At 54.5% G+C, this 27,726-nt stretch overlaps 1 protein-coding gene across 1 annotated transcript; it reads left to right on the top strand.

Annotated features, from left to right (window-relative positions):
• The first annotated feature begins 4,018 nt into the window (after positions 1 to 4,018).
• On the top strand, positions 4,019 to 21,914 carry IGF2 (insulin like growth factor 2). Its single transcript, XM_056354554.1, has 5 exons — positions 4,019 to 4,128; positions 4,320 to 4,532; positions 12,104 to 12,266; positions 19,215 to 19,381; positions 19,818 to 21,914. Exons 2-5 carry the CDS (start codon positions 4,428 to 4,430, stop codon positions 20,058 to 20,060), a joined length of 678 nt encoding a protein of 225 aa, XP_056210529.1. The 5' UTR covers positions 4,019 to 4,128; positions 4,320 to 4,427; the 3' UTR covers positions 20,061 to 21,914.
• The last annotated feature ends 5,812 nt before the right edge of the window (positions 21,915 to 27,726 follow it).

Below are 27,726 nucleotides of genomic sequence, written 5' to 3'. Positions count from 1 at the left end.
TACTCTTAGTTCTTTGACTTGAATTTCAGGTAGGGACCTTCCATATATCACATCCCCTTCCACTGATGAATCTCCCCTGTTCCAACAGTTTAGTGTGCCCCAGGATCAATATATTTTAGCAGCATCCAAGGACATGGTGTTATTGCCAGGTTCCTGGGTTGTGCAAAACAGAAGGTATCACTTTCTTAAAGCTACTGAAAAACACTCTGGGCCAAGTGCAATTATTCCTCTGTCATTAAGAAGCTGGGTATAGGACTCTGGCTAATCACTCTCCATTCTCACTGGGGATGACTTTTTCTCCTAGTCTTCAATGACAGGAGACCCAAACCCACGGCCCACCCTCACCCTCACCTTCCTTTTGCCTTGTCTTGGACATCTCAGCCTGCGGTGACCAGATCTTCTGGGCACATCGGTCAAGCAGTCTGATCTCTCCCAGTTGTCCTCATCCTTAGACGTATGGGATAGAAGATGCTTCACAAACTGGGGTACCTTTGTAATGCTGTAGGCACAACACCTGAACCACGCACCTCAGATCCCCGTTCAGCTCACCTTGCTGCTTGTGGCATAAATGTGAAATAAGCCAAATGAGCATCACAGTGTGCTCTGGTTGAGCTGGGATTAGGTGACCTGTCCCCTGTTTGGATTATAGATGAGGAGGAAGGGAAAAGTCATGTAAACACCCCCTTCCCTGGAAGTATCGGCAGAGCTCAGCTCCCCAGAGCATCTCTAACATCCACCCCGGCCCATGAGAACTGCATTTCTGCAGCTATTTAAATTCCTCTGCCTTTGCTGAAGCTCGCATCCCTGCCTACAAAGGTCCAGGCTGGCCCAAGCTTCCCTGTTCTTCCCCTTTTCCTTGGAAAGCTTTTGGGCCCATCACCATGTGTTGGTGGCCACCCACAAGCCACTTTGATCAGCTCAGATGGGCAGCGCCGTCAGGGGGCTTTGCAGTCTGCCTGGCCGCTTCCACAGCCGCTGCAGCCGCAGAGGTTCCCCCCCGAGTCCCAGGCATCCCCTGGTCATTTCAGGGCACATTTCAGATGTGGCTTTTATTCCAGCTTCTGCTTCAGATTCCTGTAGTTTCAGCTCGCTTTGGCTGACTGCTTTGTGAACACTGTCCTTGCTTCTTTCGAATTTAACAGCTACCCATAAGTGCGATCTCTCTCCTGAGCCGAGCCGATGACCACAGCAGTCAGAAAAACAAGATGCGGTGGGCTATTTTTATTGCATTTCCAATGGTTTTGGGTGATGCTTTGCTGCAGCCCCATCCACTTTCAAACCAACATGCTTCCAGGGATGCTGTGGTTTTGCAAGCCCCTTGGCAGTCAGTGCTGTGGTCCAGAGGCCTCCCTCTCTTTCTGCTGCCCCATCCTCAGGTTAGCCATGTCCTTGCCTTTACTAGTCCTCCTCCTGCTCTCCTCCACAAGCCCTCCTTGCAGGCAATGCCAGGGGCTGGAATTCGGGGTGGAGGCAGCTATTGTTCCAGCTATCTGCAGCCTAATGTTCCTTATGACTGTATTAAATGAAGGGCGGAGGTCACACAGCCCCAGTTTAAATTAGGTTTAGGCTGACCTTTAACAATATTACACTCGTGGATCCTCTCATAACTCACCGAATAAAGTCCCGGGGGGGTTTACCACCTCCCTCTTTTCTTCCTACTGTAAGGATGCCCGAGGCTTAATGTGCTTCTCTCCAATTTCACTTTGATTTCTAATCCTATCCCCTTCCCCCCCCCCCCCCCCCCCCCCAATACAGATATATTCACTCCTTTAAAGGTGGGGGGAAAGAACCTGTTCCTTTTCTCTTCTGGGTGACAGCTCTTTCTTTTGTGTCTCTTTCTTCCCTTCCCCGCCCCCCTCCTCTTTCTTGACACAATGCACTATTTATTTGCACTGAAGGATAACTAAGAAGCAATTAAAAGATCAAAAGGCACAAACACAAGTAGATCCAGTGGCAACTTGTGGGGTTTATTTTGCTGCTGCTGCTTCTGCTGAAGCTTCACCAAACTGCTGCCTTGTTTTTTCCCCCAGCCAGAGGGACACCTCTCTTACTGGGTCGCCTCTTCCTCCAAGCAGACTTTTTTATGATCGCTATTTTTCACCCCCATTGTTTGCTATTGCAGTTGTTTACTGGAAAATCACTTGTTTTTCTCAGGGAGATTAACCCTCCAAGCTTTCTTTTGTCTACTCTCAGGAGGTCCTTGTGGTGAGCTGGGGGAAGGGAAGGGAGCTGGGCTCCTTCAGCTATTGACAGTAGCTTACAGCCCTGCTTGCCCCCTGCCAAGGTTGGGTCCTTTCCTTTGATGGGCTTTTGCTCGTGCAGCCAGGAAAGGTGGTTGCCCTTTGTTAGGGAGACCAGCTCTGCTGAGCGGTTTGGAGGGACCGGGGACTGGGATTTACCAAGCCCTGGGCATCGAGGAGAAAACCCCTAAAGGCCAAGGCAAGCATCGATGGAGATGTCTCTTTTTAGGAGAAGTCTGGAGCCCTGACACATGCTGGCAGATGCTCAAGTCTCTCTGACAGCCAGACCACTTCTTTACATGCTTAAATATCAGCGCAAGGTCTGAGATTTGATGGCTGTGTTCGAGTCCGGTGTGCACAGCACCTCTTCCTCAGCATCACCCCTCTCTCCCAGCTGTGCCGATGTTTCAGCCGAAGCCCGCAGCCCTGACACCAGGTCTGTGGGGTGTGTCACACAGCGACACAGCTCAGAGAAGCACAGCCCAGAGGGCGGCTGGGAACGGAGGGATGCTGGGGAGGGAAGGATGGCCAAACCCTGCCGAGACAGGACAAGTCCTGCCCACATTCTCCTGGGCATGTTTAGGGCAACCCCGACTGTTTAGAGGTGCACCGAGCCCCCCATCCTTGAAAAGAAAAAGCACAAACTTGGGAAAAAAGAAGAGGAAAAAAGTTCTTTATTGCACGCTGGGGTGAGGGCTGCTGCATCCTTGCCCTCGCATGCCATCACCTACGGCAAGCGCTGCCCGAGATAAACCAACCTGCCCTCCGCCCCCGGGCAGCTCTGCCCCAGGGAGGATGCGAGCCGGCGGGGCCAGCCGGGCTGGCGTGTCCCTGCAAGGGGGCACCCAGCGGGGCACCGTGGGGCTGCGGGCACGCGTGGGGCTGCCTCTGCCTCTGCGGAAAGCGAGGGGGCCCCTTGCAGCGGCGCGGGCAGGGCCGTGGGAGCAGGCGAGCCGCACTGGGTGCAGCAGACGTGACGGCGGAGCGGCAGCGCCGGCGGGCAGGACCCGCGGGTGCGGGCACCGCTGCGGGCAGCGCTCCGCGGGTGCGGGCAGCGCTCCGCGGGGTGGGTGCGGGCGGGCACTGCTGCGGGCAGCGCACCGCGGGGTGGGTGCGGGCCCGAGCGGTGCTGCCCGGCGGCGGGGGGATGCGGGTCTCGCTTCTGCCGAGGCGGGGACTCGCCCGGGGCGAGTGAGGCGGGCCAGGACTGCGGAGCAGGCGGGCGAGCCGGGGGGCCCTGAGGAGCGGTGCGGGGCCGGTGCGGGGCCGGGCGGGCGGCGCGGACACCTGTGCCCCGGGCGCGCCTAGAGACAGCCTGGAACGCGGGACGGGCTGGGCGACCCCCCGGGTCCCCCCCCCTCCCCAAGGGCTGGGGGCTCGCCTTCGGGCAGCTAGAGGCTCTCGGGGGTGCCCCCCCCGGGTGCCCCCCCCCCAGCATTGCGGGCAGGGGCTTGGGGCTTGGACCCCCCTCCTCCTCCCCTCACCTGCAGGGGATGCGCGCAGCCCCCCGCCGCCCCCCGGGGCAGGCCGCGGTGGGTCAGAGCCCCCCACCCGGGAGCAGCCCGCGAAGGAACCGTGCGGCAGAAACTTTCTGTCCCTTCTTCCCTCCCCGAGCTGGACTCCGGAGGGTTACGAGGGAGAAGGAGGGAAGAAGGAAGGGAGGGAGGGAAGAGAGGGGGTTAGACCGCTCTGCAACATTATTGGCTGCGTGGCCGGGCTGGTGCTCGCCGGGGAAGTCAGAGCATGCCCACTGGGGGGGTATAAAAGGGGGGGCAGCCGGAGCGCCCTGCCTGTCTCCGCGCTCGTGGGGCAGCCAGCCGGGAGCAGCGGGCAGCCAGGCAGCCGGCCCCGCGCCCCGGCCGGGGGGACGCAGTCAGTAAACACAAAAGTGAGCGCCACCCAAGGGGCAGCCAAAGCAGGAGGAGAAAGAGAAGGAAAAGAGCGGGGGGGGGGGAAAAGGGGGGGGGTAAGAAAAGAAAAAAAAAGGGGGGGGAAAGGAGGAGAAAAAAGAGAAGGAAAGCGCTCGCTCGCTCTCTAGAATAACAAAATACCTGATCGTAACAAAATAACATCCTTCAGACAAAATCCAGCAGGGACCTGACATACCAAAAAGGCAAGGCGAGGAGAGCGAGCCAGGGCGCGGGGAAGGCGAGCCGAGCCCGATCGCTGCCGGGGCAGGAGAGCAGCATGTCAAGCGCCGGGGCAGCCACGGATGAGCGCTGCCGGCAGCCGGCCTTCCTCCCCGGCCCGCCGCCGCCGCCACAAGTTGAGAGCAGCAGCGGCAGCGCCAAGGTAAGCGCCGCTCCGCGCCGCTCCGCGCTGCCCGCGGTGGCACAGCCCCAGGGCTCCGTGCCGGGCAGAGCCGTGCCGCGCCGTGCCGGGCAGAGCGCTGCCGTGCCGGGCAGAGCCGTGCCGCGCCGTGCCGGGCAGAGCCCTGCCGTGCCAGGCAGAGCCGCGCTGTGCCGTGCCGTGCCGCGCCGAGCCCGCTGCGCGCCGTTCCCACGCGTGTCGCTAGAGGGACCCCGAGAGCCGGCCCAGCGGAGGCCGGCGGGCTGGCGGGGCGGCCCCGCTGCCGGGGGGGTGCGCGGGGCAGCCCCGGGGGGGTGCGGGGGTGCGGGGGGTACGCGGCTCCGCGTCCCGGCGGCGGGGGGTGCGGGGCTGGTGGGCGGCTGTGCGGGGCCGGGCGGCGCGGGGTCAGGCGGGGTGGCCGTGGGAGCGGGAGGGGACGGACGGGGCGCCAGCTGCGGACACCGGGCAGAGCATCCAACTCGCTTCTGCAAAACACTGCGGTGCGTTCGGTCTCGGAGGGATAGAAATACAGAGAGGAAAAACAAGAAAGCGAAGCCAAAATGGAGTTAGAGTTAATGGTTGGCATGCAGCCTTCGAGTTTGTGTGATTTTTTTTTTTTTTTTCTTCTTCTTCTTTCTTCCCAATTGCTTTTCCCTACAGTAATTGTTTTAAGAGCGCAACTTGGAAAGGTTTTGGCACTCTGTTGAGCAGTAGGGAATTGGGGCACATGAGGAAACGCGGATTTAGCGTAACTGTACCAGCAGATGTGGTTGCCTTGCCTGGAGCCAGTGGCACTGGAGCGGGTTTCTGATACGCCAGGTCTCACTCGGGCGGCGTGGAGCAATCGAGTGTAAAAACAACGTTTGTGTGGGCGGTTTTAAATAGACACCTCAACCCGAGTCAAGGCTTCCCAGACAAAGTGTGTAGTTTTCTTCCAAATGCAGGGATGTGCCTGGGAGGCGAAGGCCTGGTTTTCTTCGGGTTTATTTGTTGTCGGTTTGCATCTGTGGGTGCGTGTGTGTGTGGTTTTTCCTTTTGCTGTGCAGGGTTCAGCGTGCTGGGATTTTTTTATTCCTCCTCTTGCCTTGATTTAAAGTGGAGTTGAGGAGCCTGGGTGGTGGGGTTTTGTGAGGGTGACTTTGTGCTAAGGACATCTGGAGGAATAAAACCAGCTGACATTTCTGGTTTGAGCTTCACTGAGCTGTTTTGGACCCAACTTGACAATTTTGGTGGGGTGTGAATGGGTCAGAGCTGTAAATCTTGCTCCATGTTGTTGACACCCACACAAGTTCACTCAGCCTTTCAAAGGGGCTATCCCAGCTCCTGTGAAAATTCATTAAGGGATAAAAGATTTGACACCGTGGGTCCCCTCCCACTGCTGCATGAAACCTGAGAGCTGAAATGTGTCTGCGTGTGTGTCCCAGCGCTTTTTTCTGACAGGTGATCCTTTTTGCAGCCCGGCTGGAGGGCTGCTGCCTTGACCAGGCAACCCGGAGGTGTCAGTGCGTGTCTTCCCATTGATTCCTACAGGCTTTGGTGCAAGCCTGGCTTGCCTCGTGGACCACCCAGAGAAAAGCGTTCCTGTACTTTTCTTTATTTAAATAAAGCAAACACAGCAGGTGAGGTCTTATTTTTTAGAGGGACCAAGGAGTTGGTGTGTTTCCAGCAGTGCGTAGTGAGCACTACGAGTGTCCCACACTCTCTCTCCCTGCTCGTGTCCTGGGACTGACCTCTCCAAACCTTCTTTGGATTGTCTTCGCTTTTAAAGGCTGCTGTGTGGCTTAGCGGGCCAAGGATGTTACCAGCCTCCCTCGACCAGTTTGCGTGACAGATCAGGAGAGGTGGGGAGCACTGGGGGAAGAAATCTGCCTCAGGGCTGCAGCCCGGCTCTGAAAGGGTTAAAGCCACTCCGCCAAGACGTAAAGCAAGTTCAACGTGTTGTGGGAATATCACTTGCCAGTAGACTCCAGTCACCACAATTTCTGATTTAACAGCTTAACTTGCTGTTAACTTTCCCTGATACACTCTAGGTTTTGGATGGGAACACAGAAGGGGAGAGAGGAACAATAAAGAGAGGAGTTAAGTGAGGCTACTAAAATGGACTTAAATCCCTTCGCTGGGTCCTGCCAGCTGTCTTTAGAAGAGTTAAGCAAGATTGCATTTCCTTTTTTTTATGCAATAAATCAAACGTTTCTGGGCTGCATACCAAAATTTGTGCAATACACCCTTACTCCCCAGTGGGGGTGAGTAAATGGTACTGAATACCCCATTCACCTTTTTCAGCTTGATTTTCCACAGCTATGGTAGTTTCTTGCTGTGGCACGTAGAGACGGGGGGCGCGGGCAGCGCTCCCCAGCCCCTGTCCGCGGGCACAGGAGGCAGGTGTCTCTCCCTGCTCGCAGGGTGGGAGGTGCGGGAAGGTGACCCCCGGCATGGGGCAGAGTGGGGCGATGGGGACCAGCAGTGAAGACAAAAAAGCGAGGGCTAAAAATAGTAGCAGCATTGACAACCTCAGCCATATAAAATGTCATGCGAGCCATGGTGCCAGGAACCACGAGGGTTTTATCTTTTTCAAGCCTGAGCTAAACAGCAAAACCCCTGGTCCTGGGGTCGCTTTTATTCGCCTGACAGCTCGGCAGTCGAAAGTTTTGTGTTTTGAAGCTTGCTTCTTCCAAGCCGTGGGCTGGAAATCTCCTCCTTTCTTTTTAAGATGAAAAGGGAGGCTCTTCTGCGGCACAGCACGCGGTGGCTCCTCTCCCTTCGGGTATCGCTGAGTGCCTCAGCCCTGCGCCTCTGCCCGAGGTGCAGCCCCTGGGTGGGTTTTGGCTGCCAAGGCACCTGCCTCTCCCTGCTGGCCCTGTGCTGCCTTGGCACCTTGGGGCACGGTGGCCCGGTGCCCCACGCAAGGTTTGCCCGTGGGCAGGGGGTGGCATTCGCTCAGCACGTGTGAGGCTGGCACGCACCCATGTCCTGCCTCTCGGGAGAGCTGTGCTCCACACCGGGTCAGCTCCCCACGCCACCGGGGCTGCCCACCGAGGAGTAACGCGGAGGGAGGGATGCTCAGTGTCTCTCACAGGCGATCACCGGAGCAGTGAAGCAGCAGCGTGCCCGCTTCTTTTTGGAGGGGCGGAGGAGTGATGGAGGCTGGGATGTGCAAACTGGGGTTTTCCCCTCCTGTGCATGCCACTGGGTTTGGGCCAGTGAATTTTTGCCCTGCTCCCTTTCAAACGCTGCACTGCTCCACAAAGAAGCAAGTTTTTTGGTTTTTGTTTTTGGGGTTTTTTTTTCTTTTTGCTGTCCAAATCCAAATTTTGCAGACTGGGCCATCTGTCAATTCCCTCCTACGTTGTTCTGTTCGTATTAAATTGTAATGAAGGCCAGACTGAAGGAGGAATTAGGTCAGACAGGAGGTTTAGTCTCCATTTTTGGGGAGATGTTTGTTGCCCAAGAGAGGCACTGTGGTTTCGTTGGGTCAGTGCAAGCCTGGATGCAAGGGATGCTTAAGCTGTCCTCTGAGATTGGCAACTGGGCCTTGTAGCGCATTGTGGCCTCTTGGCCCCCAGCTCCCCGGCAGCTGGACAGAGATCTGCAGGAATCTGGATAGCTGATTCTGCAGGAAATCCTGAAAAAAATCCTATAATGGTCTCGGGTGGGAGGGTGGTTTCCCTGCAGACCTGCCTTCGGGCTGTCTCCGCAGCCACCCCGAGAGGACACCCTCTGCTGGTGCATCCCCACTGGCTGGGGGCTGCTGAGAGGGGTTTGGGTGTCCCCGGCCATGGGTGCAGCAGCACCTGCTGCGAGGTGGGGATACACAGGAGCCCCAGGGCAGCAGCAGCATCCCGCATGCAGCAAGCTGGCTCCAGCAGCAGCCTGGCTTTGCAGGGGGGACCGGGGAAGTCAGGAGAGGTACACAAAGCATGGAGAGCAAAGCAGACTCTCTCCAGGCAAGGAAAGGCCAGCAGCAGGCTCTGATGGCTCCTCTGAGCCACTCCTGCACCCAGAAGGTTGCTCTCAGGGGTGGATTATTCAGGGGAGATTCAGGTGCAATTCCCAGAATGGTACAGGGCACCTGTGCAACCGAGAAATTCCTCTTGCATCACCCTGGTGCACACTGCGTGGGGTCTGAGCCCTCGTTAGGAGGAATCTGGTGGTTGGGTTGTTGGGCACCTGGCACGTCTGGCGCTGCCGTTCCTACCAGCCCTGGTTACAGCAGCATCCCGAGGCATTCGGGCTCTCTGCAGGCACGTGAGGGGGAACAGCAGCCGGCACGGCTGATTCAACCTGCTTTGGCAAGAAGGAAACTTTGGTGGGGCGTAGCGTCTCTCTCAGCAGAGATGGGATCTTGTCCTTTAGGAAAGCGCCTCACTTACCTCTTGCTGCCTTATCCCTTTGACATCTTGTGAGAGAGGCTTTCTAGTAAATACTGAAGGTTCTTCCAGCTGTTGGTGTGAATTTACTCCTGTCTCACAGCTGAGGGGGCTGTCCCTGCCCTGATGCTTGGACTAGAAACCAAAAGCAGTGCTGTCCCACGTCTCCAGTGAAGGCTAGGAGCGGTTCCCAGGGCTTTGCCTCACGATGCTGAGCTGGCTTTGGTGAAGCCATGTGCAACCTGTGCTTGTGCCGGGTCACGGGCTGTGGGTACCCAGCCACGCTGTGCCACCTCATTCCAGGGAGCAGCGCTGTCTCCGGCAGCTGCGGTGGGGCAGGTGTGAGCTCTCCTGCATGGGTGCTGCTCATCCCTGCTAAGGAGGACCAGGAGGGGCGAAGGATTGACTGAAAGGTCATCGGGATACACCGAGCTGGTGATGGCACCCTGGGAGCCTGTCTAGCCTTTGGGTGAAGCCTGGGGGCTTTTCTCTGCAAGTCAGTAGGGCCAAAGCAAGAGGGAAGGGCTTGTGGGGTTGGGTTGGGTTGCAGCTCCATCAAGCTGGAGAGGAACTGCTGCATCGGGTAGTAAATAAAGATGCTTTTTGCTTTGCTGCCTGGTTTCTCATTACATGGCTGCTGGAGGCAGTGAGGAGACACCAAGGTGACATCGGTGAAAAGGGCCGGCACTTGATTTTTTGGGCACAGGGGGCACTTCATTGCATCGCGCACCTCCACGTTAGCCCAGCTCTGGTTGGCAGCGTCAGGGCCGTTCCTGTCCTCGTGGCTTCAGGGGGGCTTCCTGGCCAGAGTTATGGGGTGTGTGGGGCACCCTAAAATAGCTCTCAGTGGAGGCAGGGAAGGCTGCCGGAGGCTGCCTTGGGCTTGCGGCGCGGGTTGTGCAGGGGCAGGTATTTTCTGAGGAGCACAGGTTTTTTTTCCACAGAAGGTATCAGTTCTCCCCAGCATCAGATATCGCCTCGCTGACAAAACTTCACTTTCCTTTTGCTTCAGAGCATCTCACCCCCTTCCTTTAGACTGAATGTGGAGGAAAGACTGTGATTGTCACCCATGCCACCAAGCAAGTCCCTTCTGGGGAGCTGGCTCTGGCTTGGGGGTGTTCAGCACACAGCCCTGCTCATTAGCCACAGTGCTCACAGCCAGCATGAGCCTAATCAGGGATGGGGGATTATTTGGGTGTCCTGAAGTCCCGCGTCAGCAGCTTTGATGGCGGAGCTGGCTGGCACACATCTGCCACCCCGGCAATGAGCTGCTGGTGCTACCTGTGCCCATGGTACACCAGCAATCAGGAGCTGCATGTACAAAAAGATGAAAAGGGCCTGTGGGGGGCGGGAGGAGGAAAGGGAGTGGGATCATTGGTCCCTCACCAGGTGGAGATCTGGCAGCTGATGCTGCTGCACCAGGGGCCAGCAAGAATCAAGCAGTGAGGGTGATGCTGCAGTCATGCCAGGGGGGCCTGGAGAACACCCATCAGCCACTTGATAAAAAAAATCAAGGTGCAAAGGTGTCGGTGGCAAAACACTGCAGCCTGGCAGCACAGTGCAGTCATAACCCGGTGCTGACCTCCTGCTCCTAGTGTGATATAAGACCAAAGCCATGCCGAAGGGGACTGGTGCTATGGGAAAACCTGGTCCGGGGTCCCATCACTTGCTGGTTTGAGTGCAGTTTGTTCCCAGGGCTGCTGCCTCTCTCTGTCCAGAGCTCTGGAGGGGTTTTGCCAGCCTTGGTGGTCTCTGCCAGCACAGACTGAGCAATAGGATGGGCCTCGGAGCTCATGCCGGGGGGGGGGGGATGCCTCCCTCAGCCTACCCAGACCTTGCAGCCTCTGTTTTGGCTTTTCTTGCTACTGATCCCTGCCCTCCTGCTGCTCAGAAGAGCTCACAACTTGTAAGCATGGTGCATTGCTTGCTAGCAGCGACGATTTGAGCTATGTGCTAGTAAAAGATTGGTAGCAAGGGTGGCTTTATTGCTGGCAGGACTGTAGCGGTGCCCCGGGGGAGCTGGGCTAATTTCCTGGCTGCGCTGCAGACTTCCCCCGTGACCTTGGGCGAGTCATTTAATCTATCCTGGGCTTCGGCTCCATCTCCGAGCATCCCGGGGGGGTGAGGTAATATTCATTAACTGATATTATTCTCGAGTTGCTCAGATGCTATGGTGATGAAGGCTGGATGTGAACCCCAGTGTCTTGGCTGAACATTAGCAAGGAGAGGGGGTGCTCTGCTTGACATGTAGCATTGCCCCAAAGCAGCTGCTGTTTTTGCCACACTTCTCCTCTTCATTTTGAGCTGGCCGGTCTGGCCACCATCATTATTTGGCTGTATCTATACAGTGATGCTCATCACTGGGGGGGCTGTAACGCCTTGAGCCATCCATGGGTTTCACCTTACCCAGTGAGGCAATAGCACCCTCGCTTTACACCTGCAAAGCTGACAGGGAGGTAAAGCTGTTTGCTGGAGCCGAGTCAGGGAAATCTTGGGGTTAGTTAGAAAATATCCAGGGAGTTTCTTTTTTATTCCTCTGCACTGGCTGATACCCCCTTGGCCCTCCTTGGTGATGCCTCAGGTGCATTTCCCGTGGGAGTGCTCTGCTCCTGAGGGATGTCTTCTCGGTCCCAACTCTCGTCAGCAAACATGGCTTGTGCAATCAGCCCTTTGATTGCCTGAGCCTCGGCCATGCCAGTGTCTTGCGTGCGCGGGCTGAAGGCCGCCGCTTCCTGGCAAAATCCAGCTTTCCTCAAAAGCAGCTCGAGGACAGATTGAAACTTTCACTTGTTTCTGCTTCGGGGGAATGTGTGCTGAGGTAGGGCCTGAAAGCCTGTCATAGGAAATGAAATTAAAAACACCTCCTGATAATTGTTTGAATGATTGCCCATATAAAAGGGGGGGAAAAAAATAAAACAATCATGTGGTTGAAAGAGAAAGGGGGAATAAAAACCTTTCAGAGGTAGGCTGAAGTGGGATTTTCCAATGGAAAAACTGCTTCAGTGCAAACCTTACCCGATCAGAGCGGCGGGGCGAGCGCGGGGAGCCAGCCTTGCACCGGTGGCCGGCTCTGTGCTGCCGGTCCTTGCCTGCAGCACCCTGACATGCCTGGGCATCAGACCCCAGGCGCACTGTGGGCGGGGGGCATTGCCTGTGGGAGGTGGCAGAGAGGGGTCTCTCATGTTAACGCTGTGCCTCTGTCCCCAGGTGCAGAGGATGTGTGCGGCGAGGCGGATGCTGCTGCTGCTGCTGGCTTTCCTGGCCTATGCTCTGGATTCAGCCGCGGCATACGGCACGGCGGAGACCCTCTGCGGCGGGGAGCTGGTGGACACACTGCAGTTTGTCTGCGGGGACAGGGGCTTCTACTTCAGTAAGTGCCAGGCAGCTGCCAGCAGCGGGTGGGATGCTGCCCCCACCCCACGCCTTGCTTTGGTGGAGCAGGGCTGGGAGGGAGAGGACCGGTTTCTCAGCCTGGTGCTCTCATGATTGCCTCATACGTGGCAGGAGAGGGGCGAGAAAAGCGGCATGCTCGGGGTGACGTGCACCCACCTCGCGCCGATGTTGGGGACTGTCTAGCCCCATGGAGGAACTGGATCCTGCATTTGATGCTTGGGAAGATTGAATGTTGCTGGGGAGCCATAGGTGGCTGGCTCACCTGCGATGTGGGCAAGTCGTTAGCAGAACGAGGATGTCTGCAGGCAGCTCTCTGCTGAGCTGGGGCCTTGGCTCATTTTTAAACCTTGCTGCCCAAGTGCTGCATCCTGAGAGCAGGCAGGGAGATGAGCGCCCAGCCTTTCCGAGCAGGCTTTGCTTGGGTCTAGCAGCAGCTTCTAGGCTGCTCCCAAAATACTCTGTGGCCTCCTGGCTACCTGCTGGTGAACCTGTTGCTGAAGAGTGATGTCTTACCCTTTCAAAGCACATCTAGTGCAAAAAAATGCAGCGTTGCTGTTGTCCACAGGGTGCTGGTGGCTTCAGGACAGTTGGCTGAAGCAGGCTTTTCCAGCCGGGCTGCTCTGGGGATTTGGACCTCTGGCACTAGCTTAGCTGGTAAACGGGGAGGAGGAGGAGTAAACCAGTAGCGATGGATGCTCAGTAGTCTATGGGCGAAGGTGCCTCGAGTGTGACATCTTCTGGTGTTTCGGTCCCCTGCTCTGCTTGGGAGAGGGAAGACCTGGTGTCTTGCTGCATGCAGAGGACTGAACCGCAGAGGAACTGACTACAGTGAAGGTGCAAAGCCAGGTGGGGGGAAGGGGATGGAGATACCAGCTGTACATGGTGCCATGCACTTGGCAGTTGTGCCTCTGCCCTGGGAAAAGGAATTAAAAAGTCACTTTTAAGTAACAGGGTGTTTTTTGGAGCAGTGGAGTCCAGAGCCAGGCTCCCTTTTATCCCAGTCTGCCTGTGCAGGGAACAGGGCGCTGCAAAGTTAGGAGATGACCCAGGATGTCCCTTCCCAACTGGGATGTCCTTCCCAACCGGATGCCCAGCCAGGCTTGGCTGATGCTGTCTGCTGAGGTTGGGCAGGGAGAGGCACAGGGCTTCCACATCCAGCAGCAGCCAGGGTTTGTGCTGTGTGATTCTGGGCTGGCAGCTGGGCTGCAGGGGGCTTTGCAGCTAGCTGGGGGCCATCTCCCTGCCCCGTCCCGGCTGAGCAGCAGGGGGGTTTCATGGCCCCCTCGGGTGTTGCGGGCAGGCGGCGCTTTTGGGGACACCCTGGGCATGCTTCCTTCCTCTGACCCAGCCGAGTGGCGAGGGTTTGCATGTCAGCTGCCCTTCCTCTTCTCATCTCCCCCTTCCACCTTCCCCTGGCCAGCGGGCCCCGCGCCGGAGCTTGGCCACGGCAGCGGATCCGGGGCTGGCGTTACCGGCGAGGCGAGCTCCTCTCCTGCTCTCACACCTCTTCCTCTCCCTCTATATATAGAAGAGCATCCGTCTCCCTTCCGTGGTTTCTCTTCCCTCCTCCCCCTCTCTGGGGATGAAAGGGAATGGGGCTTTTGTTTTACGGACAAACTGACCTCCTTTCACCTCAAATAACCCAGCCTCCCAAGCCAAAATAAAAACACTTTTGAAGGCAGACAAGTTGCTTGGTGCCAAGTGGCCAGTCTGGTGGTTGCAAGGGGATTCTTGCCTTTTATTTTGTCCCCTCCCATTCCCCCTTCTTCTTTTTGAATACTTCTGGAAAGCCCAGGTGCCAGGGGATGAAGCAAAGTCCCCCCTAGTCCCGTATTTTAACCCCTTCAACATTTAACCAGCTTGTGCTATGCAGGGCTGATGATGTTTGGGCAATGGCTCTACTTGATCAAGGGTTGGACATTGCCAGCTCGCTTCATTTTTAACCTCTGCCTCCATCAGTTGGCCTTATGATGTGATTACTTCTCCTGGCCGTATTTGTCTTCACTCCTAAACCCTCATGGCTACACTCTCGTCACCGTATAGGCTCAACAGGACACTGTTGTGTTGCATGATTGCAGGTTTATGCCTTAAAATCACGCTTGGGTTTGTCATGAGCACTTCACAGCATGGGACATGCAACCTGATGAGCAACCTGTGCTGACGGAGTTGTTTGCACAGGAGGTAAATGCCTTGGGCAGCCTTGTCCCACAGGTACAGGTGGGCTCTGCTTGCTGAATGGGGCTTGTTGCAAGCATCCGAATGGTAATCTTGAAAAAAACCAAAAATGGTATGAAAATCTGTTAGCAGTTTTCTGCTGCAGTGGTGATCAAAGTACTTAAATGATGCTCTGCATTCTTACAAGGTAGCACTTGGCTAGCAAAGCTAGCTCTGAAACATGGCAGTTTTCATCCGTGTGAGGGGATGCAGCATACTGATGGTGTTCCATTCACCTGGCACCTGGTGATGGGGACATATGCAACCTAAACTGAGGAGGGTGCACCCCCTGATAACCAGGATGCCCATCTGCCCGCTGGCGCAAGGAGTGAGTCCTGGCACCCAGGTGCCCTTGGAGGTCTTGTGGCTGGCAGGCACCTGGGGCTGGGGATGTTGCAGCCTCCTCCGAGAGCTGGGGCTGCCAGAGAACTGGGCCAACAGGGCAGGATCCGGCAGAGAATGCAGGCTGGGCATGATGATGTACACCACGCCAGCCCGCTATGTCCCTGGGGTGCCTGGGCGAGCTGCAGCTGGAGCCGTGAGTGCTTTGCTCCTCTCCACCTCTGCTGTGATTCCTACCCTCCGTGACTTCCAAGGCTTTTGGGGCTGGCCTGCAGGTGCCAGCAAGGTGGTGGCATCCTGCTGTGGCTCGGCGGCAAGGTTGGGACCCCCTCTCCCTGCTCCCTGGCACCCACCCCGGGGATGGCAGCTTGGCTCGGAGGGATGCTGAGTGCAGCCCCAAGTGAAAAAAGTGGGGCAGGTCGAGAGGAAGCCCGGGCCATGAAGTTGCTGTCATGCAATGCTGGCAGGGAGGGGAGAAGGGGCTGCAGGGGGAGAGGCGTCCGACTTCTCTGTAAACAACAGCTCCTGTTTCCTCCTTTCCAACAGCTGATAAGAATTTAGCTCTTTGCAGCCGCTTGTGCTGACGGGGCACATTCTTGCGCGCCCGCCGCTCCTCCGAATAATACTAGGAAAAAGCAGGGGGGAAAGTGCGGTGCCGGGGTGGGGGAGGGCCAGGCCGGGGGCACTGGGACGGGGCCCGGTGCCGCACAAAGGCCCCCTTGTTGCTCCCGACATTCCTGCGACAGGGGCGCGGGGACTGTTTACACCCAAAGTCCCCTTCCACTCGGCTTGCCGCCTGATTGACCGGAGGAGAGGGGACCCGGCCAGGGTGGCACCGGCACCATGCACCCCTCCCCGCAGCATCCCTGCAGCCCCAGCGAGGGTGGGGAGTCCGCAGCAGCAGGGTGGTGATGCCAGGGAAAGGGACCCTCCTGTCGCCCCATGGCCATGGCAATGCTGCTGCCTCTGGCCCAGAGGCATCGCTGAGCTGCAGGTATGCAGCCTCCGGCTTCTCCTGGGAGCGGGTTTGGCTTTGCAGCGCCACTGGGATGCCCAGCTCTCCCTGTCGGGATAGCCTGCTGCCGGACTGGAGGAACCCCAGGCAGCCGGAGGGCTTTGCATCACTGGGCTTTACATTGTGGGGCTCGGCCCCTCGGAAGAGCGGTGGGAGGTTTTGGTGGAGCACAGTGTGGGGAGAAGGAGAGCGTGGCCATTCATCGAAGGCCGCAAGGAAGCGCGTTTCCTCGGGAGGAGGCAGTCATCGCTGCGATGGGAAGTGGCTCGCACGCCCCGTGGTGCTACAGCCTGCTGCCTGCACAGCTCGCCCCTGCGGGCAAGGGACGGATGGCAAAACCCTCCCTGGGTTTGGCAGTGGTGGCAAAGTGAGATGTCACCAGTGGGCAAAAGTCAGGAAATTCAACCTTTAGTCTGTGTGTAAATCATGTTATGGAACAAATGCTTTTCCCAATCCAGGTCAGCAGTGATACTGCTGTTAACCAGCAACGTCCTGGCAGCTCTTCCTGGAGTTGTTGTCTCCAGGTACTTTCTGCAACTAAATTCCTGGGTTTTATGTTTGATTTTTTTTTTTTTTTTTTTCCCCTCCTAAAGTAACTCTCCCACAGAGGATTGTATTGGCATTTGGCGAGATCCGTATGAGCAATTATGTAACGGGAAATGTGCCCTATCAGGCCATCGCAGCAGAGCTGGCAGCGGCGCAAGGGGAACGGCATGCAGCAGCTTTATGCAAGAGAAGAAGGGGCAGCGCGCCGGGGCTGGGGGCCACGCGTGTGCCTGCTGGCTGGGCAGGGGTGGGAAGGTGCGGGAGGGGCTGTGCCGCCGCAGTGGTCCCTGCGGGGAGCTCACCCTGGTGTGCCACACCTGGGCATTTACAAACACGTGCTGCCGTGATCTTCCTGCATGCTCCCGTGCCAGAAAGTGCCCTGGATGGCGAGGCAGTGAAAATGGTCCCACTTTGCCTGTTGTTTCCCCACCCCCCTGCCTCGCCTCTTCTTTCCAAACAAACACATAGCTGCAAGCGGGCAACTTCTGTTTTTGAGAGGAGACATGTAACCTTTCAAAACCTCAGCTTCTTCCTGAACCGTGCATGTTGTCACTTGTGCAACCTTCTGTTCTGCGGGAGTGTGAATGCAGCCCCCTGGGGATGTGCTAGCAATAGGGGGTGACTTGAATTTTTTCTCTTTTCCTTCCAAACTCTCCTTCTGCCCATGCTCAGGGTGCCTATCTGGAGCAGCCTAATGCTTCAGCAACCTGCTATGCATGCAGGTGTGGGCACTGCGGTAAATAGGTGCAGAGCGGGGGCTGTATACGGTGTGGGGTGTCGGTGGCAGTGCACATCTCCAGTGGACCTCGCTGGGCATCTTGTACATATAGAAGAATACACGCATCTGCCCCCAGTCTGGCTCCTCACCCCCATCTCCCTTCCCTTGGGCATCGCTGCCTGGATTGCCTGCATCAGCATCACTTGTACAGGCACCCAGCACACCTGCACTGTCTTTAAAGGGAGGGCCCAATCCGGCATGCTTGTTGGCCATAGGAGTTTAATTTTCTCTCTATAAATGCTTAACAGTGCTCCCTTCACTGAGTGGGAGGGAACTGTCCTTCTCACCTTCCCGTGGGGCTGGCTAAAGGTCATGCCTGAAATTTTTCCAAAGAAAAAGGAGGGTGGTGGCACAGAGGGGATGAATGTGGAAAACAGCGCATTTGAAATGACTCCTGAAAGCGGGCTGCATGGTGTGAGTCAGCTGCCCCACCACCCCGCACCCCAATGCTGTGTTTGCTCTCATGACCATTGCAGGGGCAATGCACCGGCATGGAGCAGCACGAGGAGCAGCTTCCCCCTGGTAGGGGCATGGCTGATTTTAACGGGGAGCAGGTGCCCTGCTGCAGGGGCTTTGCTGTTACAGAGCCCATGGCGAGGTATGGCTGTGGGGCTTTCCATGCCAGCATTGCGCAGACAGGGCTGCGTTGCACATGCACGTCTATGTTGCACATGTGGGGTTGCACTGCGGGCACAGAAAACTCTGCTTTGCAGTTTGTCCCAACGCACTTTGGGTGGGCACCCAGATGGGATACCCCTCGGGGAAATTGGACAGCACCTTGCAAGCCAGAGCCTTTATATCTTCACCCAGGCCAAATACTTGGAGTGCCTGCTTCATCTGGCATGTGGGGGGGTGATCGCGGGTTGTGCACGGGGCCAATGTGGACCATTTTGTGCATTCCCACAGGCCAGCTGGGAGGTGGAGGCGTGGCGTGGCGTGGCGAGCAACATTAGGCATCGTGCTTGCACCGCTTGCTCTTGGTTTTTCCCATGCCCAAATTGTCCTGGGCAGGATGCCGTTCTGGATACTGTTTGCAAGCCCCACTGGTGCTGGCCTCCGCTCCCCTCCCGCGAAGCACCTCGCGCTCGGAATTGCTGCTCAGGGCAGCGTGCGGAACCCTGGCTGCAAACCCCATGTCAGCAGAAGCGCATAATGTGCCGTGTGTGAAAGCGTGGAGAAAATCCTTTCATTTTGGGCCAGTTTACGCTTTGGAAGTCACAATTCCCAAGCAAATTTGTTTTGCATCAGAAATTCAAATTTTCCCCATCTCTTTTACGTCAAGAGGGGGAGGAAAACAAGTAAAACTGGTGTAAGCTTTTCCTTCAGAGCACTTTGGCCATCGTTAGGAGGTGATATGAAATGCACTCAGCTGTTGCTGCACTGGACGCAGGCTTTCTCATCCTTCTGCAGGAAGAAACAGGAGAGGAACTCTTATTAAAAGATTAAGTTTAATAGCTATTCTTGGCAGGTGCGGGAGCCTGTATTCTTTCTGCAGCTGTCTCAGAGCTGTCCCATCTGGTAAAATTTAGCCGCCTTGGTTTGCTTCACCTGCCTGAGCGTCGACCTGACAGAGGGAGGTTGGCAGCCACAACGCCGCGCTGCTTCTTTCTAATAAAATTCACTTGCCAGGATCAACATCAGAGACGGTCGCAGTAATTGGCGCAGTGCTGGCGGCCAGGCTGGGCTCGAGCTTCCTCGCGTTAGCTGTGCCCGAAATGGCTGCCCGCACGGGAGGTATCGGAGGGGAGTAAATCACTGCCATAGAAACACCTGGAGTTAGTGCCGCACACATGCGGGGAGCCCTGTTGGCGTCAACGGCATTTGTCTGGGAAAGTCTTAACGTGAAACTCGGCCAGTTTGCAGGCGCGTGTCAGCTTGTTTGGGAGAATCGCTGCTATTTTTGAAGCGTGTGGGAATCACCGGTCTCTGGTGGCTGGTGGAGGGATGCTGGCAAGGGGATGGGTGCCATGCAGGCGGGGAGAGGGTCCCATCCAGGTTGGTGGCTAACACTGGGGTCTTTGCTGTTGCAGGTAGACCAGTGGGACGAAATAACCGACGGATCAACCGGGGGATCGTGGAGGAGTGCTGCTTTCGGAGCTGTGACCTGGCTCTGCTGGAAACCTACTGCGCCAAGTCCGTCAAGTCCGAGCGTGACCTCTCCGCCACCTCCCTGGCAGGGCTGCCAGCGCTCAGCAAGGTAGGGGGCTGCGCCAGGGTGGTGGCCCCTTACCAAATAAATAACAAGAGAAAAGATGGGAAGGCCATGGGTAGGAGAGGACAAACCCCAGCTGCAGGGTCTGTTGATTCTGCAGAGCCTTTGAGGGATGGCCACCATTGGCAACTTGTTCCAAGTGCCCTGCAAGAAGGTGGGGGACTGAGGTGGGCTGGATCGTAGGATCACAGAATGGGTTGGAAGGGACCATTAAAGGTCATCTAGCCCAACCCCCCTGCAGTGAGCAGGGACAGCTTCAACTCGGCCAGGTTGCTCAAAGCCCTGTCCAGCCTGACCTTGGATGTTTCCAGGGATGGGGCGAGGTTTCTGTGGGATGGATGGAGCTCAGAGAGGGAAACCCCCATTCGGAGGGTGGGCAGGCTTGTGGTGAGGCTGATGTTCCTGTCCCATCCACTTGTAGGAGAGCTTCCAGAAGCCCTCGCACGCCAAGTACTCCAAGTACGATGTGTGGCAGAAGAAGAACTCCCAACGGCTGCAGCGGGAGGTGCCCGGTATCCTGCGGGCTCGCCAGTACCGGTGGCAGGCAGAGGGGCTGCAAGCAGCCGAGGAGGCCAAGGCACTGCACCGTCCCCTCATCTCCCTGCCCAGCCAGAGGCCCCTGGCGGCACGAGCCTCCCCCGAAACGGCTGGCCCCCAGAAATGAACCATGACCAGCCATCTCGATTTTTGATCTCCCGGGGGAGGGCGGGAGGACTGGTGAGACCCGGCCCCTGAGCCCCTCCGTCCCCGGGGCCCCCGAGCCGCGGAGCGGGGCGGCGGGGCACCCTCATGCCGCTCCGGCCCCAACCAAACAACAGACACAGCAAGGAGGGGTGGCGGCGGCGGCAGCCAGCAGCGCCGCTCCCGCGGCATCGTCCTTTGGGGGGGGGGAGGGTTGTTTCATGTCCCAGGCCTGTTTCATTCCCCCATGCCCCCAGTATTTCCAAGCCTGTACTTGCAAAGGGACAGTTTGGCACTTGAACTTTTTGCTGCCGGGCGCTGCGTGACATCCCTGGTGCCAACGCCAGAAGACAAAAGAAAGAGCAAGAGGGAAAAAGGATATGAAGTTAATTTTTTTTTTAATCTTTTTTTTTTTTTTTCTTGAGAAGAAGAGTCCATTCCATGTCTTTCTTGACAATAAAGTGAAAAAAAAAATAAAATGGGGAGAAATATTGAGGGACATATTTTTTTCGCCTCATTCCCGCCCCACTTTTTTCTTCTTTGTTTTTCTTTTTTTTTTCTTGTGGTTTTCTTATGTTTATAACTTTCTGTTGCACCTTTAAAAGAAAAAACATACCTGAGAAGAAGTTTTGAGGAGGAGCCCCCATCTGCATTTTTGTGTGTGTGCTTCATTACAAGATTCAAATCGACTTGCACCTTTTTGAAATCATTGATGACGTGAGAAAGAGAGGAAGAGGAGAGAGAAAGCGAGAAAGAGAGAAGAAAAAGGAAAGGGGAAAAAAGAAAAAAAAAAGAAAAAAGTGAGCTGATGCTCACTTTAAATGGAGGAGGCGTCTGCATTGCACATTTGCCACGGATTTAGTTGATTTATATATATAATATATTATATAACTTTTTTGGCAAAAAAAGCACTATTTTTATGGGACATTTTGTGTAGTATCTGAAGAGGGATTGTAATGTTTAAAATGTGTTATGGTGCTAAAGTAAGTTGGAAGGGAAGAAACCCAGAAATAGCAAGGGAGGGTGGGGAGGGAAGGACAAGATAGCGAATACTGAACTTGAAATTTTAGCTTTTCGTTTTAGGAAAAGTGTGATAAATGTGTTTCTTTTCTCTTCTGAAATATAGCTTGGTCATGACCATATGAGCTAGTTGGCTGTTACTCATGTACACAGATGCACGCACACACAGAAATACATCCACACGCATCCTTTTTTTTTTTTTTTTTTTAAAAAAAAAACAAAACAACACAAAACCACCACAATTTAGACTAAAAGGGAACTGTTCTAGAGACAAACTCATTTTGAATGGTGAAGGTGTTGCCAGTTACAACTCGAGGCCCTGCTTCTGCACAGACCCCCGGTGGAGCTTGGCGTCCCGAGCCACGGGGGACCTGCTGCTCCCTCCCCATCCTGACACCTCACTCACACTGCGCTCCGGTGAGCGGGCGGCCCTCGGTGCCGAGCCCCTGCAGAAGCATCAGCTCCACGCCCCACCAGCTCCTTTTCCTTCTCTTGCCCTTTGTATCCTTCTCGCTGGACCCCCCTCCCTGTCCCGCACCCTCCTGCCCTCGCCCCCGCCCTGGGCTGCGGAGGAGGAGGGCTGCACCCCGGGGGGGTCAGGGCTGGGACTGCCGCATGGGATGGGGGACGGCAAGTCTCTGGCTTGAGGCTCGGGACTCGGTGAGCGGATGGGTTTGAGAGGTGGGCAGAGGGCTGTAAAATAGGTTGGTTTTAAAATAATATATATTATCTGTCTAGGAACCGTAAAAAGGGGGGGAATCAATTACATCTCCCTAATATACTCTCACTTGCTAATAAAATGGGGACACTCTGTTAACCAGTTCTGTACTTGCTTTGTCTTATATATCCATACATTTAAAACATAAAAAAAAAAAGACTACTTGAATTGTATTCTATTTCGTGGTTTGAAGGGGAGGGCTAGGGGGAGTCTTGAGAGGGGGAGGATTTTAATGTATAATCTTTTTGTTTGTTATTACCTTGCAATGTTGAGCCATGAAGCCTTTGTTTAAAAAAAAAATGGCACTGCAATACACAACAAAGAAAATCCTTTATTTATTTTATTAAATATATATGGAAAAGAATGAAAATTGGTCCAAATTAAGGGGTATGGGGAAGGGAAGTGGGTGGGGTGGGGAAGGCAGAATAAAAACAGAGCAATTGCAGATAATTGACTTTTTTTTTCCTTTTCATGTGTCTTTTTTTAAAAGAAACCTAGGTTTTATTTTTTAAAAAGAGAAGTAAAAGCTTTCCTGGATGCTTTGTACCAAAAAAGTAAAAAATGAAAAAAAAAAAAAGAAAAGAAAAGAAAAGAAAATCTGTTAAGCAAATAAATATCCATCCAGAATATGAAGCCTGACTTTTTCTTTTACTTTTCATTTATTTTTGCTCCTGGGGTGAGAGCTGGGTGGAAAGAAGGCCATGCCAAGTGCCACTCTTCATGGAAGAACAAAGTACATTGCAGCTCCTCTTTTTGGGGCCCAAACCTGCAAAGGGGGTGAGGTGCCCTTAAACAGGATCATGAAACCTTGATCCTGTGGCAGGTGCCCCCAAAACACACCAGGAAAAGTATGTCCAGGCAAGATTTGGGGGTGCGTCCCAGCGGCTGCTGGGATTTGCTTAGCTTGTACTGGTTTGGGCTGTACCCAGAGACCTGAAAGCTGGATGGGAGCTGAAAATGCACCAACCAACAGCAAAAAGAAAAAAAAAAAAGTATTCGGGGTAGGTTTCCTGGTAGATGGTGCTTCTCTGGTTTCTGGGGGTAGGTTTGGCCTCTCCTAAGATTTTAGGGATCCTGATCAGCTGCTTTTCATCACATATTACCATTGTGCACCAGTGCAAATGGGAGGTAAAAAACTACACTTCCAGTTTGATGGTAGAGCGGCTGCTGGGCAAACCAGTGCCCCAGGGTGCCTGACCCCCGCAGGCAGCAGGACAGGGCACTGCCGGCGCGGTCCCACTGGCACAGCCAGCACCTCTGGCTCTCTGTGGGGTCGGGGACCTGAGCACGGACCTCGCTGAGCCCATCCACCGGCCCCAGACAACTTGGCCTGGAAAAGATTTTCTACCTCAAAAGCGCAGTTGCTGGTTTAGGCACTCAATGCATGTTTTAAACCAGGTGGGTTTTTTTTTAGAGTTTTGCAGTAAAACAAACAAACAAAAAATTTCAGAGAGTTTTTCCTCGTGGGATTTTTGTGGTTGGTCAGGAGGGTTTTTGTACAGACACAGGGCTGGATGCTTCCTTTGGACATGTCCTTTTTTGCAGGTGGAGAGAGGGTGTCCCTGTCCCACCGCCTGCTGCAGACGTCTGGCTGGCTTTGTGCTAAAAAGTGCCCAGCAAGGACTGGATTTGTCAGTGCTTCTGGTGGCCACTGCTGGAAATTCTGCCTTTGGCAGCTTTGGTCCCTTTCTGTTCTTTGCTGTGTAAACCGCTATCATGGGGGACATTTAGAGATGATTAAGAACCAAGCAACACTTCAGCTAAACCTCTTGCCTGCATCCCTTGGAGAGCAAAGCAGCAATGCTGGAAGTACCGTAAGGGTGATGGTACTCTTTCCAAGCACAGCTCAGCTTTGACCCTCCTTTCTGCCTTATCCTGTCATGGGCCACCATGAGGCCAGACCAGCACAGCTCAGTAGGTTTTTAGATAACAGCAGACTGTTCAAAATGTGCCATCCTGCCTTTTGGCTTGGCAAGGACTGCTTTCGCTTGTGAGGAGACCCAAGCATCCACAGGGACCTCCGACCCCGGTCCTGGCCAGTGGGTGGGAGGCTGGATTGAACCGGACCTTTGCTTCAGCTCCTGTTTCTTGTATTGCCTGCGAAGCCTCTTTGCAGGTTGGTAGGTAGATCACAGGCTTAGCCTAGAAATCTCAGGCTGCAGGCTTGAGAACAAACCCAGGATGCCGTGTTTGCTCAGATGGATGGGCAGAATTGACTCCGATTTTTGTTGTGGTGCCTCTCATGCCGACACAGTGCCAAGTGCTCAGCTGCTGGATTACAGCCACACAGGAGGCTGCACCAGTGACCGGCTGGGATCCCTGGGGAGGGACAACCGGCAGGTCTGGGCACCCAGCATGCCTCCATGTCTAGACCAGCTGGTCCAGGGACCTCCACCTGCTGCTCTGCTGACGTGCAAGAGGGTGGGGAGGCAAAGGATTGTTTCAGCAGAGAAGTCTTAAATGCTGCTTAGAGCCGTGGGAAGGATGGGGAAAGGCACTCTAGCCCAACTCCAGCTCTGGACCCTGGGTCACAGTATTATCGTGCAGCTCTGCAGGAAGCAAAGGGCAAATGGTTTTTGCATAAAGCATCTCTTCAGAGGGCACTTTACCAGTGTGTCTGGGAAACACACAGGGATACTGGGAAAGAGGGAAGGTGCAACTTGCTGTATGGCAGTTGCCACAGTCTTCACAAGGTATGTAAATTAATGTCTCTGGCTTCGGATAAAGGGAGATACAGGGGGAAAAAAACCACTAACCACCATATACTTTCCACCCTTTTTTCTCCCTTCTGCATAATTTCTTAGCTTTTTTTTTTTTTTTTTATCCAGAAAGCAGCTGAGCTGTTTTCCTAGCTTTCAGTGAGTTGTACTAGTGCCATCGGGATGGACTGAGCCTCCTGGTTGCTCTACCTCTGTATCTCACAGCAGCTTCACCCCTTCCATTCTGCCTGCTCTCAAAAGCTCGGTCTTTTAGTGATGTACCTAGCCACACTAGATGGAGGGAAGAACTGTGTTTGTTATTTTTCAAAATATACCTGATTCCCTTGTTGCATGTATTACCGTCCACTGACATTTCACGTGGCTGTGGGAGGCCTGGGAAAGGTGCTGATGTAACGTGGCTTATTTCACTTGCATGCACTCAGTGGTGGGCAAGACTCAGGCAATTTCTGCACCTATTGTACTTCTCATTTGTAACGTAGTATCAATAAAGCAAAGCAGTCATAACCACCTCTTGTCATCTGATAGCTTTTTTTTTTCCACCCACTTTATTTAAACAGCAGGTGAGCTGTAAAATACCCCAAGCACGGGGTAGAACAGCAATTCCAGAGCTCCCAGTGCAGGAGAAGGGAGACCCCTGGTTTGCAAGGACAAAAAGATGGCGTGTCCTAGAAGGGGTCTGTCCTTGCCACTGAGGGGCTAGGGGTGGCAGTCACCCCCCAGGGTGCTGAAGGATGCTCTGGCTGTCAGTGGGCAGCACGCTGTGGCAGACATGACTTCAACCTGCTGGAAAGGCACGGGTCTTGGCAGGAGTCTCAGCCCGCTTCACTGCTGCGCTTCCAGCGGCGCACATCCCAGGGAATGCACTTGCTCATTAAAATCATGTCAGCGTTTGCAGAGCGCCCTGCGAGAACCTCTTTCCCTGCCTTCTCCTTGTATCTGCCAACACTAGACTGAGGTTTCCAACCTGCCGGGCACTGGCTCAGCCACCAGCAATAGCCTCCGGGCAGGAAATCTCTGAACTAGGGTGGTTTTTGGCTCAGTCAGCATGGGAGGTTGAAGTTGACACTCAAAGTGGGCTGGTCTCGAGCTGGCTGCTTGCAGCTCTGGGTTTGGGTTTCTAGGACAAGCTCAGCCCGCAGCAGTGACTGGAGGTGAGCACCCAGCTAGAGCATCCATCTCCGTGGGCGTTCTCCAAAGGACAGCACTGGCCAGAAGGGATTAAGCAGACCACAGTTTTGGATGGAAAAAAGACACTATTCAAATATCTGAGTAATTCACAGGTAGCAGCCACAGAGATCAGTGCAGAACTCGCACCCTTTCACCAGCAATAAAACACACCCCTCGCTTTTCAAAATGACTAGAGAGAAATTCAGTTTGTACTGGTTTTTCAAAGCTCTCACCTGTTTCAGGGATGTGTTTGTGCTGCTTTGTTGGCCAGCTGTAGAAAGAGCATAGCTCATGATTATAGGGCAGTGAGATGAAATAATATCAATTACTACAATGTAAAGCAAAGTATTTCCCTGCTTTTCCATGGGAAAAGTGCCTCCTTGTCCTCCCACCGGTCTGTTTAGATGAAGGCCATGCTCCTGTGCAAGACCACATGCCTCAGCTATGTCAAACTCGAAAGGAACTGATTTAGGAAGGCAGTCAAGACCCAGGGCCCTTGATATAAAGCTTGTTATCCCAAACAAACATTATAAAAAAAATGTAAATAGTTTATTAATAGAGATCTTCCCCAAAGCATCCAGATTTCTTGTCTCATTGCCTCTACTGGCAGGCCAAGGCTGTCTTACCACTTCTGGTGGCTAGAAAACATCTCCTAATGACCAGATGAAGCCAGACGTGATGGCACCTGTTCTAATGACAGCCCTGTCTTTTGCCTTCTCTCCCTGGATGGAGGAGCTGTCTCTTTCATTTCAACAAGGTACTAACCCAAGCTCTGCCAGCATTTTAGGTAAAATTTTCTTGAGTTCCAGGTGAGCAGCACAGGGACCTCTAAGAGTACGCCTCCAACGTCTAGGACAGAGTATCTCCGCATCACCCTCCCTCACTGAAAAAACCCCACCCCACCAGGAACAGGAATTCTAGACGCTTGATTTTCCTGTCTCAAGCCAGAAGGGCACACCGATAATGGTAATCTTTGTTTTCTTCACAGCTGGGGCATAGCTGCAAAGGGAGGGAGGCAATTAAGAGAATATTAAGACTTCATCTTCCAAGACGTTGTTGCTTCTGTTCCTCCTCCCGCTCCCCTCCGTTCCCCATGCTTAGCGAGGAAAGCGGCAGGAGTATTATTTCTCAAGGCCTACACTGACGTCAATATGCAGGGTATTTATTTATGAAATCAAATCTAACAGTGGGGGAGAGAGGAGTGGAGGAAGATGGACGCACAGAGCTAGCAGCTGCCAAGTTATAATAGAGCAGCAACCTCCCAGTATTTTTCTATCCTCTTTCCGGGGGAGGGATGTGGTGTCCAGAGCTTTGGAGGCCCAGGGAAAGTGAAACAGAAGACAGAAATGGAAAAGGCAGGCTTGGCTCTGAGAGTAGAGGGGAGGTGTGCTAAGGGGAGGACCTAAGCAAGGTAAACAGCCTGTTTCTGGTGCTGGGTTGGTCAGGTTCAGTCCTTATGCAGTGAAGGCAGCACTGCAAACACCTGTCTTCAGGCAGGCTCTGACCAGGCTCTAGCACCCCTTTCGTCTCAACCTCTTTGGTCTTTACACAGAAAAATCAGAGAGAAATTCCAGCCCAAGAATTAATTTATCTTTTTGATGTGCCATCCTCACTCCTTGTTTCAGGCTCCGGCAGCAAACGGCTGCCTGGGAAGTCCAGCACTGAAGTTAACATGAAGATTCAGTTGTCCCCTGTGGTCAATGAGAAACAGTTTTCCAGAATAGAATTCTTGTCTGTTGATGTTATCACGTGCAGAAGCATAGAAAGATGAAACTCAGAAAGGGAGAGTAGTTTCTTTTCTTTCCCAAGGAGGATACAAGCCCCAGTGCAGAGGAAAGCCTGAGGAGCACAAATGACGATGACAACACGGTGCCTTCAGCTGCAACTCTGGCAGTGTTGGGAGAAGATGCCTTTGGGCATCCCTCATGAGTCTGGAAGTCATGCATGGAGATGTGCTCCCCCAGGGATGGAAGTAGAGGAGGATGGCTTTTGCCTTTCTCTCACCAGCTGGTTAGCATGGGTTA

This window comes from Falco biarmicus, chromosome 10, assembly GCF_023638135.1.
Source record: "Falco biarmicus isolate bFalBia1 chromosome 10, bFalBia1.pri, whole genome shotgun sequence".
NCBI lineage: Eukaryota > Metazoa > Chordata > Aves > Falconiformes > Falconidae > Falco > Falco biarmicus.
The sequence above is the reverse complement of the archived record's forward strand: the minus strand, read 5'-3'. Positions and strand labels throughout refer to the sequence as shown.